We start from the raw sequence: 20,814 nt of genomic DNA on the forward strand, positions 1-20,814 counted from the left end.
TGAATATATAAAATATCTTCTGGTTCTCATGGAAATTACATATTTGTTTTTGAGAGGATGAAATGTCACTAACATTATAAAGTATCCAAGTAAGAGTAGCTGTACTTCAACATATCTTTACTCAAGTAAAAGTAAAAAGTTATTACTCAATTTAATATTTGCAAAACTACATCATCAGATGGACCAAAATATAAAGATAAGTGGAAATTTTTGCATTTAAAGGACAAAAATAACAAAAAGTAACAAAAGAATAACAAAATCAGGCAAAACAAAATTTTTCCAAATCAGTTTCTTTCAAAATAAAACTTTAAAGAAATTTCTGTCTGGTGAATTTTTGGTTAAAACATGTTGAAGTAGAAATATTTCATAATAAAATTACTGAAGTACTTTTTAGTAAAAATACTCCTAAAATGTTACTCAAGTAACTGGCGTTACTACCCAACTCTGATTATAAATATATTTATAATAAAACTGTCTCAGAACAACAATATTACCATTTATGTCAGTAATTCTAACATTAGTCACCGTGACAGGCCTGTAGTTTACGTAGGATGGTATAGTTAAAGTATCTCTCTGTCCATTTATGTCGGTAATTCTAACATTAGTCACCGTGACAGGCCTGTAGTTTACGTAGGATGGTATAGTTAAAGTATCTCTCTGTCCCGTCCAGGTCCAGGTGGCTTAAGGAGCCGGATGCAGACTCCACTGAGCTCTTCAGGATGGTGGCTGAGATTTTCATCCTCTGGTGCAAATCCAACGTAGGTCCCTCTGCTCGGGCGTCACCTTAACCCCTCATGCTCCAGCGTCAGACGTCTGCTTTTCTCTCCTGATGCAGAACTTCAAGCGTGAGGAGCAAAACTTTGTGATTCAGAACGAGATCAACAATCTGGGCTTCCTGACCGGGGAGGGCAAGTCCAAGATGTCCAAGGTGATTTTCATCAGGAGAACGTTCTTTACACAGTAAAAAAAGAAGTGTGTTGTTTTACTGGTGGTGTTCTCACTCTGGTTTCCGTCTGCAGTCTGGTGGAGACCAGGAGCGGAAACATAAACGGCGCCGCGGTGAATATTACTCCATCCAGACGTCTCTGATCGTAGCTGCGCTCAAGAAGCTGCTGCCCATCGGCTTGAACATGTGCACACCGGGAGACCAGGAGCTCATCTCTTTGGCAAAGATTCGCTACAGCCTGGTAAGAAACCGACCCGACGCTTTGACTTTTAGACCTTTAAATGCAAACCCGGTTCTCACATCTGCAGATTTTAGCAAGCAGCTACTTTTATTCATGAAGAGGTCAAATTTGGACCTGTCCAGAGTTTGGTAGGGACTAGCTACACTTACATTTACGTTTTTGAAAAACAAAATACTTTTAGGAGTGTTTTTACTACGCTGTACTTTTTACTTTCACTTGTATTCTGAAGTGTCTCTTCTCTTACTGGAGTAAAATTTGTGGATTTTCTACTCAATGAATGAAGAACAAACCAAACACACACCTGCAGTTTTTTAGTTTCTTAAATTTTGTATTGAAAGAAAAAAATAATTTTTTCCTGATTTTATTTTTTTGTTACTTATAAAAAATATTTTTGGTCATTTTGGTCTTTAAAATACCAAAATTTTTCCTTAGCTTTATATTTTTGTCTGTTATTTTTAAATATTAACTTTAATCAATTACTCAGTACTTCAGTAGACTTTTCACTAAATTCTTTTTACTCTTGGGTAATTTCTTAGAAGTTTACTTTTTACTTTTACTTCAGTAATTTTATTATAAAGTATTTCTACTCTTACTGGAGTAAAATGTCTGGATTTTCTACCCACTGAATGACAACAAAAATGTTTTAACCAAAAATTCACCAAAAACCTGCAGTTTTTGTTAGTTTCTTAAGTTTTTTTTATTGAAAGAAACTGATTTAGAAACATTTTGTTTTGCCTGATTTTACTTTTTGTCATTTTTTGGTCCCAAAATGTTCACTTTACTTTATATTTTCATCCAAATGATGATGTAATTTTTAAATATTAAATCATTGATCATTTGATCAGTTACTCAGTTCTTTTGCCAAATACTTTTTCATTCTTGCTCAAGTAATTTCTAAGATGGCTACTTTTTACTTTTATTTGAGTACAACTTTTGAGCGTAACCTCCAAGTCTTTTCATGTGAGTGATGATTGTATTTTAGCTAAGAGTTGAGTCCAAAATAAAGACAAATTCCAGAAGTTCAGCATTCTCTAATCAAAGATATCTAAGGTTCAGTTTCTAAAATAATAAATAAATTATTCTAACATTTATTAACGGTGTTTTGAACAAACCATGTTTTCGTAGAAAGACACGGACGATGAGGTGAAAGAGCATTTGCGTCAGAACCTCCACCTGCAGGAAAAGGTGAAATCATCCTCAGCATTTCAAGCAGAGCAGAGCAGAGCAGAAATCCCTTGAACACAATTTGCTTGATTGTTGATTATTTTTGTAATTCTAGTCTGATGATCCAGCAGTTCACTGGCAGCTGAACCTTTATAAAGACGTAGTGGTGAAATCGGAGGAGCCGTCGGATTCGGAGCACACGGTGGACAGAATCCAGAGCATCTCTGCAGCCGTCTTCAATTTGGAGCAGGTAAAAATTATTTCAAATACAAATGAAGATTAGATATACAAGAACGCAAAAACACCAGTAATTGTAATTTTTGTTTAACACTTAAGATTTTAACCTTGGCATTTTTTTAATTATTTGCTTTTGACATAAATACACACATCACTGCCTTAATAGCATTTAACTTTTTTAAACAAACTTTAATTCATTCCAATGAAAAAAAAAAAAAAACTGTTGCATGGATTTGTTCTTGGTGAAACATTCCCACAGCATGATGCTGCCACAGCTATGAATATGAAATTACACATAAGTGGCGTCTCTTAATAAAATGACAACTGAAAGTAGTTTATTGTACTCTATATTTTTTTAGGGGAGTTTTGAAAAAAGGGGGTAAATATAAATGCACGCCACACTTTTCAGATCTTTTTCCTTACACTTTTTTAAACGTATAATTTACATTCAACTTAAGCTTTCACATAAAGTCCCATAAAAATATAATTTATGACAAAATTTAAAAGTTGTTTGAATTAAATTTTCTTTTAATAGATAAGAATTATTAATTTTTTTTATTATTCTATATCTGTGTGAAACAGTTAAGCAAACTAAGTCAACAAAATCACAGATTTTGAATGTCTGATTGTTTTATCTGATTTTAAACAGATTTTTAAACATTTTTCCCTCCCAGGTGGAACAGCCTCTGAGGAACAAGAAGTGCATCGTCCAGAAGCTGCTGTCCAAGCAGCGTAAGCGAGCCGTCGTTGCTTGTTTCCGCATGGCTCCACTCTACAACTTACCCAGGTGAGCGTTTATCTTTTTAACTGTCAATTTCAACATTTAAATACTGGCTTTAAAATAATATAAAATACAGCTTTTCCTCATCGTCCTACATAATGGGTCTGTTACTTAACCGGTGGCCTTCATCCCGTTCCCGCTGACCTTCTCTCCTCTGTGTTGTTTTTTTTAACACTACCTCGCCCTCCCTCCTCTCAGATACAAAAATAATAATTACTTCCTGAATGGCTATCGGGAGGTTTGGCTGGAAAGGGCGTTCAAAGCCTCCAGCTTTGACCGCCTGTTCTCCCTGCTGACGGTAAAGTGACGTTGCAACAGCTTCCCGCCTTCAGACCCCCACTTCTCATCCGCCAGGCTGTGGAACAGTGGCTGCCTAGCAACCAACCGCTGATTCTGATTGGTCGGCTCGCCTGGAGAAATTGATGCAAAGCAGTAATTAAGAACGTTTTGGGCTATTTGCACTGCAAAAACACAAAATTTTACAAAGTATTTTTGGCCTGGTTTCTAGTACACTTGACTTACAACAGAAATAACTTATAGCTGCTTATTTTAGGTCAGTAATTTAATAATATTGATGAGAAAGTACAAGTTCTACTGGCAGGTTATAAGTCACACATGTCAAACTCGAGGCTTATAGACCAAGTCTGGCCCACTTTTTATGTGTCCCTCTAGAGTGTAGACTAAACCAGTGTTTCTCAACCCTGGTCCTCAGCGCCCCCCTGTCCTGCATGTTTTTGGTATTTCCCTTCAGCCACACACCTGAATTGTATCTCTGGGTGATTAACAGGCTTCTGCAGTACTTAATGGCCATGCAATCATTTGAATCAGCTGTTCTGGAATAGAGGCACATCTAAAACATGCAGAGCAGGGGGGCAGTGAGGACCAGGGTTGAGAAACACTGGACTAAACACTAAGTGTGCTTAAATATCATGTTGCAGTTTTTATCTGTTTACTGCCAAATTATACCAATCAGTCCCTCCAGGTTCTTGGGAATAATTATGGAAATTCATGCAAAATCAACAAATTGAGCTAAAACTGGGAGTTTATAACAGATTTTTCTCAAAAATTGTCAAAATCAGATTATAGTCTGTGATCTTTACAGCAAGGAATAAAAAGTCACATTTACCATAATGAATAAGTGTTAATATTTCCAAATTAGAACCGCAAACACTTGTTTTATTCCAAAAAATCACAAAAAGAATCTCAAAATCCTGGAGGGACTGAAAAGATGTTCAGTAATATTTAATTTTAAGGATTTGTTGATAACAGTTTGTGATCAGGTCTAATCAATACATTCTTGCACAACCGGCCCTTTAAGAGCGTTCATGGTCTGGATTTGGCCCAAAATCAGTTTGACACCTTGTTATAAAACCAATATTAAGGAATTATCAACTTAAAACAGGCTGAAATTACTTTTAAGTCAGTTTTATATTGTATCTATTGCACTAACACATTTCATCTAGAAACTAGAATAAAAATTCTTGGTATAATTTTGTGCTTTTGCAGCGTGTGAAATGTTTTCCAGCTCTTTGTCGAAGAATTCAATAAATCTTAAGTAATTTTTCCTCCTGTTTTGATTGAAAGATTCAATAATCTTCCTACATTTGTTCATCCTTTTTAAGAAAATGTGTTAAATGCCTAAACTTGACCAGTCAGAAGAGCCAGTGGATCCTACATCACAACCCTGCCTGAAATACACCTCCTGTAACCCTCTCCTCCGCCCTGACATCTCTTTCCTTTCTCCTCACAAAAAGGAGGGAACCCTCACCAGAACCCATCCTAATGCCACTCTTCCTCCCTCCACCTCCTCTTCATCCCTCCATCCCCCCTAACCCCTCCCCAGGCATCGTGCTATCAACTTCTTCATCCCGGCCTATGAGAGACTTTGGATAGCGGCAGAGGAGTACTCCTTTGAGGAAAAGCTAGTTCAGGACCTGGCAGTAAGTACGGGGCCCGCCCCGCCCCTGCCCTGCGTTGGCACCCCTCTGCCGGTCCTGTTTGCAGAATGCTTCCTTAGATTGGCGCTCGTTGAGCCTTGGGAGCGAGTCGGGGCGGGGACGCCGCCCAAAGCGCCCGGCGGCCCGCGCAGCAGGCATGCTAAGCCCTTCAGACAGAGATCCGTCAGGAGTCAGAGGCTGCATGATGAGCTCAGGAGGCACAGGGCCAGAAAAGCAGGCGGTGGCGTTCTGATGGCGGCGGTAAGGAGGGTTCTCACCCCGCAGCAGGAGGCTGTTCGGACCCAGATCCAACCCATCAGTTGTCTTTTCGCTTTACTCTGTCAGACGTGTGTGGCGGTGCAGTGCGGTTCTGTGGGCATGGAGTCACATTTTATATCTGTCAAACTGTGAAACGTTTTCCTACCGAGTCCAAGTTTAGGTCTAGTTTTCAGTCCGTCATGTTAGTTTGAGTTTATGAAGATTACCGTTTTGGACGAGGATCATTCTTCATGTTAGCAACAAATACAAAATCTTACCAAGTATCTTTGGTCTGGTTTATAGTGCAAATTTCTTAGTACACTTGAAATAAGACAAAACTAACTTAAAAGTAACTTACTAGTAAGATATAGAGGCTTGTTGTCAGTAAATAATTCCTTAATATTGATGAAAAAGTTCTAGTTCCATTGACAGATTATTTAACCTATAATGAGACGTTTTCCCTTGTTGTAAGTTAATTTAAGTAACTAGAACTTTTTCATTAATATTAAGGAATTATTTACTGACAACAAGCCTCTTTATCTTACTAATAAGTTACTTTTAAGTTAGTTTTGTTTTATGTTTTAAGATATTTGCACTATAAACCAAAAACACTTTGTAAGATTTTGTGTTTTTGCAGTGTGCTTGCATCTGTTTGTTGCATCATGCATGCTTTTAAAAACACAACACAGCTCAAATTTCCTCATTCTCTCCACGAATCACCTTGCAAAGAAAATCTGCATGCTGGTGAGACGTAACCGACTCGTTCATGTGCTTTAAAGGGGACCTGTTGTGCTAATTCACATTTTTTGTACTTCAGTTTTGAATCTAAAAACATGAAAAAAAAATCTAAAAAAAAAAAAAAAAACACCCAATAAGTCGATTTTTTTTTTTGTTTCTGAAAAATTAGCTGTTTCAAACAATGCCACAAACAACCAAGCTCTGCTCCCGTTCCCTAGCAACCCCAGCAGGATGTCTGGTTATACCGCCGTACAATGGCTGCTGAAAAAGACAGGTGTTTTATTGTTGACTCACCATCCAGAAACCACTTGGTGAATGTGTGTTGGTTGTGCAGGAGGCTCCAATTTTGCTTTTCGAAGATGTATGATTGTATCCTTACACATCTGTTTGCAGCCATTTTCACGTGCGAGTGTAAACATTGAGTTGGGGGGCGTGGCCAGCAGCAGTTTGTTTGGATTTAAAGTGACAGAGACCCAAAAACATTCTGAAAGGAGCTCAAAACAAACTAAAATCTGATGCAAAAACATGATTTGTTTAGGCCATAGACTTGTCCTAACCTATTCAGAGAAGCATAATAGGTCGCCTTTAAATAAATAACGTTGATTATATTCATGAGAGGAAGAAGGAGAACGAGTGAGAGAATCTCCTGCGGGATGAGTGATGCAGCTTGTTGACTTCTGTAGAAAACACCGATGAAGATCGTGGAGGAAGAGGAGGAGGAGGTGGCTGAGATCAAGCCGGATCCGCTCCACCAGCTCATCCTCCACTTCAGCCACAACGCTCTGACAGAGAGAAGGTGAGAAGAGGCTGAAAACTCAGAACCGCCACATGAATGTCGATTAGTACAAATACATGCGTCTGTTTTTAGAGCTTTTTCTCAGATGGTAAAACTACAAATGTTAATGATTTATTGGGAAGGAAATACTTTGAATCTTAACCACGGTCACAACTTTAAGTTTTTTTTAAAATTATTTTCTAGTTTTATATGTCTAGAGAGAGAAATGTTTGCCAACTTTTCTTCACAAAATCAACTTTCAAATCATTTTATATGTTTGCCCAGGTGGACTCTATCTACTTATTAGGAGATTACCTAAATTTTATTTTGAGATTTCAAAATAAAATTTTGAAATTTTATTTTCAAAATAAAAATTGAAAATAAAATTCAAATTTTATTTTGAATTTTATTTTCAAAATAGAATAAAATTATTTTGAAATTATTTTATTTTATTGAAGCTGAGGCAGCTGTTCAGTACAAGTAAAGTTTTTGAGAAAAATCTGTAAAAACTCAGTTTTTAGTTCAGTTTGTTGATTTTGCTTGAATTTCCATGATAATTCCCAAGAACCTGGAGGGACTGATTGATATAATTTTACAATAAACAGATAAAAACTGCATTGATTTGATTGATAACATTATATTTAATCACATTTAGTGTTTAGTCTAGAATCCAGAGGACCACATAAAAAGCTACGGTGGGCCGAATTTGGCCCACAGACCTCGAGTTTGACACCTGTGCTCTAAGTCATCTGCTCCTTTTGTGGCGTTTCTAAAATACTCTGCTGACTTTGGTTTATTACGTTTTCATAATATTGTGATTTTTCTTTTTTCCAGCCACCTGGAAGTTGATCCTTTATATATTGCATATGCAGACATGATGGCAAAGGTATTTTCCTTTTGAATAGCTGCAACAGACTCTATTAATTAAAGTTTTTAAATCATGACCCTGTATTTTGTCAGAGCTGTGCAGAGGATGAGGAGGAAGAGGAAGAAGAAGGGCGGGAAAAGACTTTTGAGGTACTGGGATATTGCTGCTTGGGGAAGCAGCTCTGAAACTGTTTTTATGTCTTTTGTGAGGCACGTTTTCGCTTTTCCCCCTCAGGAAAAGGAGATGGAGAAGCAGAAGATCCTGTATCAGCAGGCGAGGCTGCACGCGCGTGGGGCTGCAGAGATGGTGCTGCAGATGATCAGCGCCAGCAAAGGTACCAATGATCCACCTGGGAAAAACCATCTGAACGTCTGGAGAAATAATCCAGGACTTTATGCTAGGATGTGTTTTGGAAAACAAAGCTTTTATTTCTCAGCCTCATTATTTTTTTTATGTTGAATACTAAAATCAGACTCCAGACTTTTTTATGCTCTGTAGAAACCTTGTATTTTCTTGGATTGAGTTTTCATGAGATGCTTTTAGAGGAACAGGATAAAAAGCGGCTGACCTTTATCTCCTCCATCAGGTCGTCTGGGCCCCATGGTGACCTGCACCCTCAAACTGGGCATCTCCATCCTAAATGGAGGCAACGTGCAAGTTCAACAGGTGACCTCTGCTCCCGTCCAACAACCTGCCATGAGCTGCATGATGGCAGAGCTTTATGATCTCATAATCTTCCTTTATCGCAGAAAATGCTCGGTTACTTGACGGACAAAAGAGACGCAGGCTTTTTCAAGAGTCTGTCAGGACTGATGCAGTCTTGCAGGTAGGGACTGTTGGGGCAAAAAGCTTTGAGTCGGACAGAAATGTTGTCTTCTTTCCAGCTCTGTTGCTTTTATGGTAGCAAACTGTGTTTTTAAAAGTGGGAACCACCAGGGGGCGCTGTGGGAGCCTCAAAGTTTGAGGCAAGATGAGGGAAAAAAATTATAAATCTTTTATTTTTCATCAGAATTTTTGTTTTCTGCTACTCAATTATTTTAAAATAAAATATAAGTTAAAATAATTACTTTAAATGTTATTTCTGTTGCTAATTTTCTGACTGGCTGCCAAATTCAAGTTGCTTTGCTCCTTAAGCTAGCATAGCGAGGAAGAAATTTAAGAAATTCTGACAAGAAATGATTCGCTAGCGCATAGTTAGCTTAATGTTTAGCTAGTTCAGAGATAAATGTTTAGCTAGCTTAGTGTTTGGCTTGCTTGAGGCTGGTTTAAATTAGCTAGCTCAGGATTAGATATTTAGTTTGGAGCTAAATAGTTAGCTTACTTACTGTATTTATGAAGCTAGGTGTTTTACTTGCTAACTAGATATTTAGCTTGCTAACTATATGTTAACTTTGAACTAAATACTTGGTTGCTACCTAAATGTTTGGTTGTCTAACAAAATAATTCAAAGAGGTTTTTAATTAATGCCTTGAAAAGGAAATGATAAAAAAGGGAATAATAAAAACCATGAGAAATGTGTAACAACCCTGATTGATGAAATCTTCAAGAAGAAATGTTCAGGATGCTAAAAACTAAGAAGCTAGCAGCACGTGTGTATCTCCTGAAGTGGAGCTAACTATTTCTATCCTTCTTTATTCTCTCAGTGTCCTGGATCTGAATGCATTTGAGAGGCAAAACAAGGCAGAAGGACTTGGCATGGTGACGGAAGAAGGTTCAAGTAAGTCTGAAGATTTTCTCCTGGTTCGTATTTTTTAACTTTCCTTTGCAGCTGAGTAAAGCTGGACCTTTCCAGTATCGGTGTCTGAAATGTGTGGATCAGTGCCTGGACTTTTGACAAATCAAAATGATGAATTTTGATTCAGTTTGCTGCTTGTCTTGGAGTCAGTGAAGTTTTCGGTGTGACGTCTTTTGAGTGTAATGAAAGTAGGGATACGTTTTTCACCGCAGCCCCCAGAAAAATCCCACCTTAGGCTAATATTCTGATGGAACCGGAGCGAAGATGAGGAAGACTTGGTTTAGCACTCAAAGCTCTCACCTCTCTAACCTTCACCACAAACCTCCCGTCTCATCAAACCGTTTGTCTCCTCATCATCATTTCCACTGAGATTTAACAATTCACTGTAACTACTGTTGTCTCTGTAGCCGTTTCGAACCTTTCACCATGACTCCGTTCCTGTTTTGTTAGATGCAACCCAGACCTCTGGTTTCCCCCGTTGTCCTAAGCAGCATGTCTTTGTTTTTCCACTCGTAGCTGATGTATTCATATCTCTTTGTATTGTAACTCGGTGTCCTCTCTTTTTGCTTATGTCTTCGTGTGCCGTTTGTCTCCTTCCTGTCATTTTAAAAACCCATCGATGGCAGTCAACACTCAGCGGGGTAAATAGCAAATTTAGATCATCGTGATATGGCTCTGCTTCCTCCCTGAATGTCCCCTCCATACATGTGGTCCATCCTCCCTGCTTTTATTTGTGACGCTCCTGCTGTCTGCAGGGAGCATGCTGATGGAGAACACCCAAAGTGGGCCATTACATCAACCCACTGCCTGTTTTCTGTTTTATCCTGCTTTTTGTTCAAGTCTCCCTCCCATGTTAACATTTACTAATGCCAGTCCTGATTAGTGCTGCTCAGATACGTTTCAGTGCCACTTCAACAGGTTTGACTAAATAGGTCTGTGGGCTCTTCCACAGCTCAAGCAAAGCTTTGGCTTGCTTTGGATTTGGGGGCTATTCCACAAAGCTGGTTCTGTTTTATAATTATCAACTTTCACATGGTGTCACAAGCTGCTTTCTACGACGGCATGGGAGGGCTGCTGTAGGTAGAGCAAAAACGGAAAACATTTCCCCCGCTTTTTTTTTTTTTTTACCAGAAAACTCACATTTTCTGGGAAATAAACAAGTTTGAAGTCAAAACTTTGCTAGAAAAGTCTAAGAATTTTCTTTGATACACATCAGAAATATTCTAGAAAAAAATAACAAAATTTCTGAGTTTTAAAAGTTGAAAATATGCCAAAAAACACACGAAATTTTGAGATTAATCTCAGAAATATTCTTTAAGAAAATGAGAAACTTTGAGTTTGAAAAACCAAAAATTTGTTAGAAAAAAAATTAATCTCAGAAATATTCTAGAAAAAAATAACAAAATTTCTGAGCTTCAAAAGTTGAAAATATGCCCAAAAAATATGCCCAGAAATGTTTTAGAAGAAACAAAATTTCTGAGTTTGAAAAGTTGAAAATACACCAGAAAAAAAATTAGAAGTTTAGAAATTGATCTCAGGAATTTTCTAGAAAAAAAAAAAGAACAAACATTCTGAGCTCTGAAAGTTGAAAATATGCCCCAAAAAAGAAAATTTGAGATTTTTCTCAGAAATTTTCTAGGAAAAGCATGGAATTTGTTTGAAAATTAAAAAAAAATTCAACTTTTCAAACTCATAAATTTACACTTTTTTCTAGAAAAATTCAGATTAATCTCAAAATTTCAGATTTTTCTCCAGCTAATTTTTGACTTTTCAAATTCAGAAATTTTCTTGTTTTTTTTTCTTCTAGAAAATCTTAGAGGTTAATCTCAAAAGTTCTGAGTTTTTTCTTGAAAATATTTGACTTTGAATTGTCTTGCTTCTCCTAGAAAATGTCTGATTCTTTTCTAGCAGACTTGCTCTCTTCTTCTCCCTGCAGTGGCCCTGTTATTCCATCGTAGCGTTCAGATTTCAATCCACCTGATGTGATTTATTCTGACTGGATTAGCCGGTTAAGATGAATTGTAAACCTGTTTGTCCGCTGTTTTCACCGGGCCTCTTCACGGCCTGCATGTGAAAGTTTTCCAGCTTCCTCCAGCTTAAGGAAATGTCCTGGTGTTTCGTTGTTGATTTTATTTTATCTTATAAATCGGCTCTTTGGATTCAGTTTTCCACCTGTAATCTAAAGGCTCAGAAACCTGGACATCAGAAATGCCCGGCCTGCCTTTACATGACGCAGTGCTTTGCAAAAGTATTGATGCCTCTTCGACTTTTTCACATTTTGTCTCATTACTACTGGAAACTTCATTGATTTGGGGGGATTTTATGTGACAAATCGGAACAAAACAGATTTACAGATAAAATTAAAAGTTTTTATGAAAATCAGAAAAACGTTTTATGCATTTGTGCTTGTGGTTTTTTAGTCAGCTGGCACATTTCGTCTTTGTAAAATAGTTTAAGCTCAGGCAGGTTAGATGGAAACCAAACGTATATATTTTTTATATATTTTCAATTGGATTTATGTGTGGACTTTGACTAGACCACTCTCACAGAATATACAGCTCTGGAAAAAACTAAGAGCCCACTGCAGTGAACCCCGTTGAAAACCTGGTTTTTCCACCAAATATTGATTTCTGACCTGCGTTAAAACGTCAGTATTGCTGTTTCTAAATGAATATAGACTTGTTTTCTTTGCATCTTTTTCATTATTTTGACCATTTCTCATTTTCTGCACATAAAAAATAAATTTTTACTTGTAATTTCAGAGACATGTTGCCAGTAGTTCATAGAATAAAAGTACATTTTACTCAAACATAAACCTTCAAAGGGTAAAATAAGAGAAACTGATCATTCTTAGTGGCTTCTTAATTTTTTCCAGAGCTGCATCTTTAGTCTTTTGTGGCCATTTTCTTCCAGAACTTTGCTTCCATCTTTACACCCACCATGGAGATGCTGTTTTCACCAAGATGTGAAATTTTAGTTTGAAATTTTCTAGAAAAAGCAATAGTTCTGAGCTCAAAAAGTTGAAAATATGCTTTAAATAAAGAACCAATATTTTTAGATGAATCTCAGAAACACTCTAGAAAAAAATTATTTCTGAGCTCCAAAGGTTTGAAAAAAAAAAGAAAAAAACTCCCAGAAATTTTGAGTTTAATCTCGGATATTATCTAGAAGAAGGAAGGAAGTTTCTGAGTTTGAAAAGTGAAAAATTTGTTAGAAAAAAACTAATCCCAGACATTTTCTTAGGACAAAGAACAAAATAAAAGTAAAGTCAGAGAAACTAAAAAATAAATTTTTTCCAGAGCTGTATGTTTTGTCGTTTGCTCCACTGACAGATTTTCTTCCAGGATACGCTTCGTTTGCCTCCATCCATCATGAAGATACTAGCTGTGAAAACAGCCATTGTTTTCACAAAGACGTAAAGTTTTAGTTTTCCTCCACCAGATTTTGGATATATGTTAAAGTTTATTTTTCTAAAAACAGAAGAACGGGACATTTTATGTGTCGCTCTGTCAGATAAAATCCCAATCAAACTGAAATGTGACAAAATGGGTACAAAAACTTTTGCAAGGGATGATAGTTTTAAATTGTTTTAAATAAATGATTTAAAACTTTGGATCTGCATTAACGTGAAAATCTTTTTCAAGGCTCCAAGGTGCTTCAGAACGACGAATTCACCAAAGATCTGTTCCGCTTTTTGCAACTTCTCTGTGAGGGACACAACGGAGGTGAGGAGCGAGTTTAAAAACAGACGCACTGGAGCACAGAGTCACTTTTAAGTTAAACTTTTTCTTCCGTCAGATTTCCAGAACTTCCTGAGAACCCAAACTGGAAACACGACCACAGTGAACATCATCATCAGCACTGTGGACTACCTGCTCCGCCTCCAGGTGGCGCACGCGCTCACACCCTCCTCTTCATCACGCCTGTTTGTTCCTGTGATCATATCTGCTGCTCTTCGTCTCCCGTTTAGGAATCGATCAGTGATTTTTACTGGTATTATTCTGGGAAAGATGTAATTGATGAAACTGGGAAGCACAACTTCTCCAAAGCTTTATCTGTAGCCAAGCAGATTTTTAACTCGCTCACTGAGTACATTCAGGTAGGAGACTCATAAATAAAGTCACTTATTGATGTTTTTATCGTGGATTTCATGGTGTTTTCTCTCACCTGCAGGGGCCTTGCATTGGAAACCAGCAGAGTTTAGCTCACAGCAGACTGTGGGATGCAGTCGTCGGCTTCCTGCATGTGTTTGCAAACATGCAAATGAAGCTTTCACAGGTTAACCCAAACTCAGGCTTTATTTTTGTCACAAATCACAAAAAACATTATGTGTATAATGTGTTGTAAAAGCCAACGATGTTCAGATTTGACTTCAAGTAATTAGTTTGTGAAAGAAGGAAGCAAACTGAAAACCGTCCTGAATGTAAGGACTCCAATCTAAGGAGCGACTAGAAAAAGTACTTAAGATACGAAAACCACTGACTACAATGATAATCTGCCTAAATCTTTGCCATGTAGCAAAGATCAATAAATCTATAATTACAGTTTAAAAGAGAAAAAAATTTGATTTTTATTTTCCTCTTTTAACCATTTTTTTCTGTTTAGGGTTTATGGTTGGATTTTTTTTTGCTGTCATTTTTAGAAAAAACTGCAAGAACACAAAATCTGACCAGGCATTTTGGTCCAGTTTCTAGTGCAAATATCTTAGTTTTCTCTTATTTCTAGTGTTTTAACTTCTCAGCAACATGTAGGGTTTGTTTTAAGTAAATAAAACAAAAAAAATTAGCTACATTGAGATTATTTCACTAAAAATACAGGAATAGTGAAAGTGAAATAATCTGCCAATGGAACGTTTTCACCAATATGAAACATTTTTTGACTAAAAATAAGCTCATATTTCTTGCTGAAAAGCTATTTGTAAGTTCATTTAATCTTATTTTAAGATTTTGTGTTTTCGCAGTAAATATCTGGTTAACTTCAGTAGCTCTGTTTTGTTGCAAGAACAGAAAAAAATCTTAAACTGTTTTAATTTTAAGGATGCCAGTCAGATTGAGTTGTTGAAGGAACTGATGGATTTACAGAAGGACATGGTTGTCATGCTGCTGTCTCTCCTTGAGGGTAAGATGGTGAAAATGTTGTTTAATTTAATATAATTTTAAAGTCGTAAAGTAAGCAGAGTGGTTTGGTGCCTCTCCAGGAAACGTGGTGAACGGGACAATCGGGAAGCAGATGGTCGACACCCTGGTGGAGTCTTCCAGTAACGTGGAGATGATCCTGAAATTCTTCGACATGTTCCTCAAACTGAAAGACCTCACCACGTCCGACAACTTTAAGGAGTACGACCCGGAATGCAAAGGCGTCATTTCCAAGAAGGAGTTCCAGAAGTCGATGGAGAGCCAGAAGCAGTACAACCAGTCAGAAATCGAGTTCCTGCTGTCGTGCGCGGAGGCCGACGAGAACGACATGTTCAACTACAAGGAGTTTGTGGAGCGATTCCACGAGCCGGCCAAGGACATCGGGTTCAACGTGGCCGTGCTGCTGACCAACCTGTCCGAACACATGCCGCACGACGCCCGGCTCGCCACCTTCCTGGACCTGGCCGAAAGCGTCCTCAGCTACTTCGAGCCGTACCTGGGGCGCATCGAGATCCTGGGCAGCGCCAAGCGAATCGAACGCGTTTACTTCGAGATCAGCGAGTCGAGCCGCGAGCAGTGGGAAAAGCCGCAGGTGAAGGAGTCCAAGCGGCAGTTCATCTTTGACGTGGTGAACGAGGGAGGAGAGAGCGAGAAGATGGAGATGTTTGTGAACTTCTGCGAGGACACCATCTTTGAGATGCAGCTGGCCTCGCAGATCTCCGAGCCGGACGCCGTGGAGCAGCCGGAGGAGGAGGAGGAGGAAGAGGTGCACAACATCCTGGAGGAGCTTTCTGGGGGAGACGCCGCCGCCCTGGAGTCCGCCTCGGCGTTCACCACCGCCTGTCGTTCGGTCAAGAAGAGTCTCTCAGAAATCCGGCAGATCTTCACCATTAAAACGGCGCGCAAGCAGTTCAAGAAAATCAAGAAGCTGAGCATCAAGGAGCTGATCACCGGCTTCTTCTCCTTCTTCTGGATGATCGTCATCGGCTTCTTTAAGGGGATTATCAGCCTCGTGTTCGGTTTCTTCCACGTCATCTGGTCGTCCATGTTCGGCGGAGGGCTTGTTGAAGGAGCCAAGAACATAAAGGTGACGGACATCCTGGGCAACATGCCGGACCCGACGCAGTTCGGCATCCACGGCGACGTGGGGGAAGGAGACAAAGTGGAAGCCATGGAGTCGTCGGGCAGCTTGGATAAAGCCATGGCTCCTGCAGGAGACGCCACTGAGGTGGACGTGATGCTGGAGATGCTGACGCCTAAGAAGGAGGGAGGGAAACACGTGGAGCCCGGCCTGGGGGACGTGTCGGAGCTGAGCGGGGAGTCCTCCGCTGCAGACAGCAAGAAGGTGCTTCAGCTTCCTCTGTTCAACTGGGCCTCTCTGGAAAAATGAAAGAATTTAATCTCAGAATTAAAATCTGAATTTTAAGATTTCTGATTTTTTTAAAAAGTCAGAATTCGGATGAAAAAAATCTGGATAAAATAAAAACAATTCTGAGAAAAAAAAAACCTGAAACGACGTGGAATTCTGAGCTTAAGGTCAAAATTTTGAAAAAAATCCCGCTCAGAATTCTGACCAAAAAAAACCTGAAAAAAATTAGAATCCTGAGAAAAAAATCTGAATAAAACAAAATAAAACTATTCTGAGAAAAAAAATCTGGAAAAAGGTAAGAATTCTGAGATTAAAGTCAAAATTTTTTGGGGAAAAAACTCTCAGAATTCTGACCAAACAACATAATTCTACGAAAAACATTGGAATTCTGAGAAAATAGTCAGAATTCTCAAAAGTTGGAATTCTGAGAAATAATTCAGAAAAAAAATCAGAAATCTGACAAAAAAGTTGGAATTCTGAAATTAAAGTCAAAATTTTCGGAAAAAAAACAAAACAAACAAAAAAAACACAAAAAACAAAACAACTCGCAATTCTGAGAAAAGAACTTGGAACTGACAAAAAAATTGGAATTCTAAGGGAAAAAAATCTGAATTCAGTAAAAAAAAATTGAGAAAAAAAGTTTTAATTCTAAGAAAGCAGAATAAAATGAGATCAAAGTCAGAATTTTGAAAAAGAACTCGGAATTCTAAAATAAAAAAATCGGAATTCTAAGAAAAAAGTTGGAAATCTGACAAAAGGTTTGGAATTTTGAGGAAAAAAACCTGAAGTAAAAAAACAAAACAATTCTGAGAAAGAAATAGAAGTTGTAATTCTGAAAAAATACAGATGCTTTTCTCAGTTGCCCTCTTGTGTTTTGCTGTCCTGCTCAGACAGTAAATTTCCGTCGTCTAATAAAACTGTGTTGCAGAAAGCCGCTGCCAAGACGGCTGCTCCCTCTGAGAGTGAGACGGAAAAAGCAGAGTGAGTAAAGGAGTGAAGTAGAACTGAAGTCAGAGCGACGTCTCCCGTTTACACGTTTATTTATCGCTGCAGCACAGAGACCCGGGAGAAGGAGGACAAACCAAAGGAGGAGGCGAAGGAACCAGCCGTGGAGGAGAAACCCAAACCCAGATCCAGTCAGCCCAAAGAGGCGTCTCCGGCCTTCATGTCAACCGTCTTCGCCATTCTTGACGTCTATCTGAATAAGATACTGGTGAGCGGAACTAAACTCAAAACGTTTCGCAGTCACAGATCAGCAGTTGGATCAGGAGCTCTTTAATGTTCAAACCAGGGAAGCTCATTCCAACCTCTTTTCTGCAGGATCTTATTCTTTGCACTGTAAAAACATTAAATCCTACCAAGTATTTTTGGTCAGTCTATGGATGCATTGGTGAGAACCATATGCAGCACTTTGATGCAGTTTTTTCAAGTTTTATTTCTTTCTTTCACGCAGAAATGGGATAATCTGTTTTATTCTAAACTTCTGTCTCTCTTAAGGATCCTGCATCATTTTGTTTCCTCTTATGTGTTTTAACCCTTCAAAAAAATCTCTTAAATTAAGAAACTTTGGTTAGCGCATTTCTACTCAAGTGAAGATGTTACAAAAAATCCATCTTCTGCGATTAAAATAGAAGAAAATGAGGGAAACTTGAAGAGCATTATTATTATTGGATTGCTGTGAAGCAGCCGTTCTCGCCCATAACAAACGTTTTCATTGCAGAACTACCTGGCTCGTAACTTCTACAACCTCCGTTTCCTGGCTCTGTTTGTTTGCTTCGCCATCAACTTCATCCTGCTCTTTTACAAGGTAACGAATCCAAAAATCTCCCCAGGGTTTTTCACAGAACTGCAGGCTGAAATGCTGCTAATTTCCACAACATATTGAGGAGATGAAACTCGTGGCATAAAACATGTCGTGTTTTTAGGTCACTGGTGAAGCTGAGGAAGAGGAGGAAGACGAGGAGAACCACTGGGGTGACGATGATGACGAGAACACGCTGTTTGACATGGACGAGTTTGTGCTGCAGGAGAGCACCGGGTACATGCTGCCGACGCTGCGCTTCCTGGCCATCTTCCACACCGTCATCTCGCTGCTCTGCCTGGTTGGCTACTACTGCCTGAAGGTGCAGATTTGCATCAAACCTCCAGCAGATCCAGCCGTTTGGGTTCGATTAGATGTGTTGGTTATTGCACTCTTTGTGTTTTGCTGTCAGGTTCCTCTGGTGGTGTTCAAGAGGGAGAAGGAGATCGCCAGGAAGCTGGAGTTCGACGGTTTGTACATCACTGAGCAGCCGTCCGACGACGACATCAAGGGCCAGTGGGATCGACTCGTCATCAACACGCCGTACGTCAACCAAGACCTTTGTCGTTTCACTGACTTTAACTTCAGAGTTACAGCTATTTTTTCTGGATTTCAGATCTTTTCCCAACAACTACTGGGACAAGTTTATCAAGCGCAAGGTGAGTGTCCGGCTCAAACACACACACGGCATTTTGTCGAGACCCGTAGGAGTCAAACTACAATTTAAATGTTTAGGTACGAGTTTGGTTCAGAGTCAAAATGTAAAGCTCTAAATAAAAGGTTTATTTAAAAAGGTTTTATTGATGTTTCCTGTTGTTGTTCCACAGCATTTATGACGCCCTAGACGGCTAGCTAACATCCGAGTTGGAAAATAACCCAGTCCTTGATGGTTTCTGGTTTTATTTGCTACTCTTTTACGTTAAGCTCTTTTATGAAACTGTAACAAAACACAAAATAAAATCTGTGGAAAGGCAACTAGACCTCAGCTATCAATGTAGCTTAGCTTGAAAATTAGTTGGAAGACATAGAAAGAAGTTTTCTATTCTGCACAATATTCAACTAATTATTAAAAATGAACTTAGACACATTTGGACATTATTTATCTGGAGGACAGCAGAGCAGTTCAGCTGAAACGATTAATAATACAATGTCCACTAGATGGCAGCACAGCTCTATTGTACAACTTCTGACCCAAAGTAAACAAACATGATGATGGAGTCGTCAATATTACTGCATTAGTTATTATTGGCACATCACTGAATGAAACTGAAAGAAGAGTGAAGGATTCCTGACCTTTAAATAGGAGGAGATGAGTTTCTGACGTTACAGGAGAAAGGAAAGTTTGGGTTTTATTAAGTTTATACTTCTACCCTCTCCTTCGAACGTTTATTGCTGTAATTTTATTTGTAACTTGGCACATTCAATGTATACGAAGCCATCAGGAAATATTTAAATGAATATTTGTTCTGCTGTCCTTAGCTTGATTTGAGTAATAATCTGTACTTCCTCTGTGCATGTAGGTGATCAACAAATATGGCGACATGTATGGAGCGGAGCGCATCGCTGAGCTTTTGGGTCTGGATAAGAGCGCTCTGGACTTTGACCCCACCGTGGAGACGGTGGAGAAGGAGGCGTCCCTGCTGTCCTGGTGAGACGATTCAGTCCTTATAAGACAAGAAAAAGCAAAAAACAGACTCATGTCGTATTAGAAAACAATAGAAATCTCCTTTATTGTCCCTCAGTGGAAAATGGAAGCATGTAGTTTACCAAAAAATAAAAAATAAGAGCAACCTGTGGAGTAAGGGCAAATCTACAGCAGTTATCAACATAAATGTGTGCATATATTTGTGCTTAAAAACAACACACTACAAGAAATAAAAAAGAAATAACAACAGGAATGTAAACACTTGAGTTTGTTCTCACAGCTGCTGGAGGAAGGATCTGTGATAATGCTATATAAATTAAATAAATCAGAATCATAATTAAATGCCAACTTATTTTAGTAACTCAATTCAGAGTTGATTTAATTACAGCCTTCATTTCTGGTAATTATGAAGATTTTCTTCTTACAGCCAATGAAACCACGGCATAGAAGATTAGAATATTTTAAAAAAATCAGAAATGTGGATTATTTATAACAAACCATATCCAATACACGCTAGTTATTTATTAGCTTCAAAATTAATTTGGACTGATGGTAGATGCTGTTTTGTCTCCTCCATTATTGACATATTTTCACATCACCAGCAGATTTTAAAACGCTATTTTTCAAGTCCAATGTATTCTATTCAGTAATTATGTGATTTTTATTATATTGTCAGGTTTTCCAGTCCAGAATCTGTTTTGTAAAATAAACTCTGCTGGTTTGATATTTCTAAAATAAACATTTTCCTCCCCAACAGGCTGAGCTCTATTGACACAAAGTACCACATCTGGAAACTAGGAGTGGTTTTGACCGACAATGTGAGTTTATTCATCGGTGTAAAACAACATCACAGGAGCCAGGATGGATGTTTTCCTCTAAATTCAGGCTTCTGTCCGTCTCTGTCCTCCAGTACTTCCTGTATCTCATCTGGTACACCACCATGTCCATCTTTGGACACTTCAACAACTTCTTCTTCGCTGCACATCTGCTGGACATCGCCATGGGCTTCAAGACGCTGCGCACCATCCTGTCCTCCGTCACTCACAACGGCAAGCAGGTGAGGGCGTCGGCCACTAGAGGGAGCCAAAGTGTTTGTAAATGTTTTACTGGACGCCATTATGACAGAAAATAAGGTCTAATTCAGTGTTTTTCAACCTTTTTTGAGCCAAGGTACATTGTTTTAA

The 20,814-nt window shown here is 38.6% G+C and overlaps 2 protein-coding genes across 11 annotated transcripts in view; one reads left to right on the plus strand and one right to left on the minus strand.

Moving 5' to 3' along the window:
• ryr3 (ryanodine receptor 3) overlaps nt 1-20,814 on the plus strand; it is a 138,410-nt gene that overhangs the window by 107,521 nt on the left and 10,075 nt on the right. For 4 of the 10 annotated variants that reach the window (XM_015053891.1, XM_015053916.1, XM_015053934.1 and 1 more), the window contains 30 exons: nt 671-758; nt 836-928; nt 1,020-1,187; nt 2,313-2,372; nt 2,467-2,601; nt 3,263-3,375; nt 3,568-3,667; nt 6,986-7,098; nt 7,912-7,963; nt 8,038-8,094; nt 8,180-8,279; nt 8,532-8,611; nt 8,695-8,771; nt 9,589-9,662; nt 10,307-10,321; nt 13,325-13,405; nt 13,479-13,567; nt 13,651-13,779; nt 13,854-13,958; nt 14,717-14,798; nt 14,878-16,160; nt 17,113-17,165; nt 17,238-17,397; nt 17,905-17,991; nt 18,110-18,307; nt 18,398-18,528; nt 18,602-18,644; nt 19,506-19,633; nt 20,388-20,448; nt 20,541-20,687. In XM_015053891.1, coding sequence (XP_014909377.1) covers nt 671-758; nt 836-928; nt 1,020-1,187; nt 2,313-2,372; nt 2,467-2,601; nt 3,263-3,375; nt 3,568-3,667; nt 6,986-7,098; nt 7,912-7,963; nt 8,038-8,094; nt 8,180-8,279; nt 8,532-8,611; nt 8,695-8,771; nt 9,589-9,662; nt 10,307-10,321; nt 13,325-13,405; nt 13,479-13,567; nt 13,651-13,779; nt 13,854-13,958; nt 14,717-14,798; nt 14,878-16,160; nt 17,113-17,165; nt 17,238-17,397; nt 17,905-17,991; nt 18,110-18,307; nt 18,398-18,528; nt 18,602-18,644; nt 19,506-19,633; nt 20,388-20,448; nt 20,541-20,687 — 4,102 coding nt within the window. Of the gene's footprint in view, nt 1-670; nt 759-835; nt 929-1,019; nt 1,188-2,312; nt 2,373-2,466; nt 2,602-3,262; nt 3,376-3,567; nt 3,668-5,212; nt 5,310-6,985; nt 7,099-7,911; nt 7,964-8,037; nt 8,095-8,179; nt 8,280-8,531; nt 8,612-8,694; nt 8,772-9,588; nt 9,663-10,306; nt 10,322-13,324; nt 13,406-13,478; nt 13,568-13,650; nt 13,780-13,853; nt 13,959-14,716; nt 14,799-14,877; nt 16,161-17,112; nt 17,166-17,237; nt 17,398-17,904; nt 17,992-18,109; nt 18,308-18,397; nt 18,529-18,601; nt 18,645-19,505; nt 19,634-20,387; nt 20,449-20,540; nt 20,688-20,814 lie in introns of all 10 variants that reach the window. The other 6 variants (XM_015053925.1, XM_015053901.1, XM_015053951.1 and 3 more) reach the window with 3 other exon arrangements.
• Nucleotides 20,616-20,814, minus strand: part of aven (apoptosis, caspase activation inhibitor) — a 46,822-nt gene continuing 46,623 nt past the window's right edge. The window contains exon 7 of the mRNA XM_015054021.1: nt 20,616-20,703. The gene's annotated coding sequence lies outside the window, so the exon portion shown is untranslated. The remainder of the gene's footprint in view (nt 20,704-20,814) is intronic.

This window comes from Poecilia latipinna, unplaced genomic scaffold, assembly GCF_001443285.1.
Source record: "Poecilia latipinna isolate Pla-1442-1.1 unplaced genomic scaffold, P_latipinna-1.0 Scaffold55, whole genome shotgun sequence".
NCBI classification, from domain to species: Eukaryota; Metazoa; Chordata; class Actinopteri; order Cyprinodontiformes; family Poeciliidae; genus Poecilia; species Poecilia latipinna.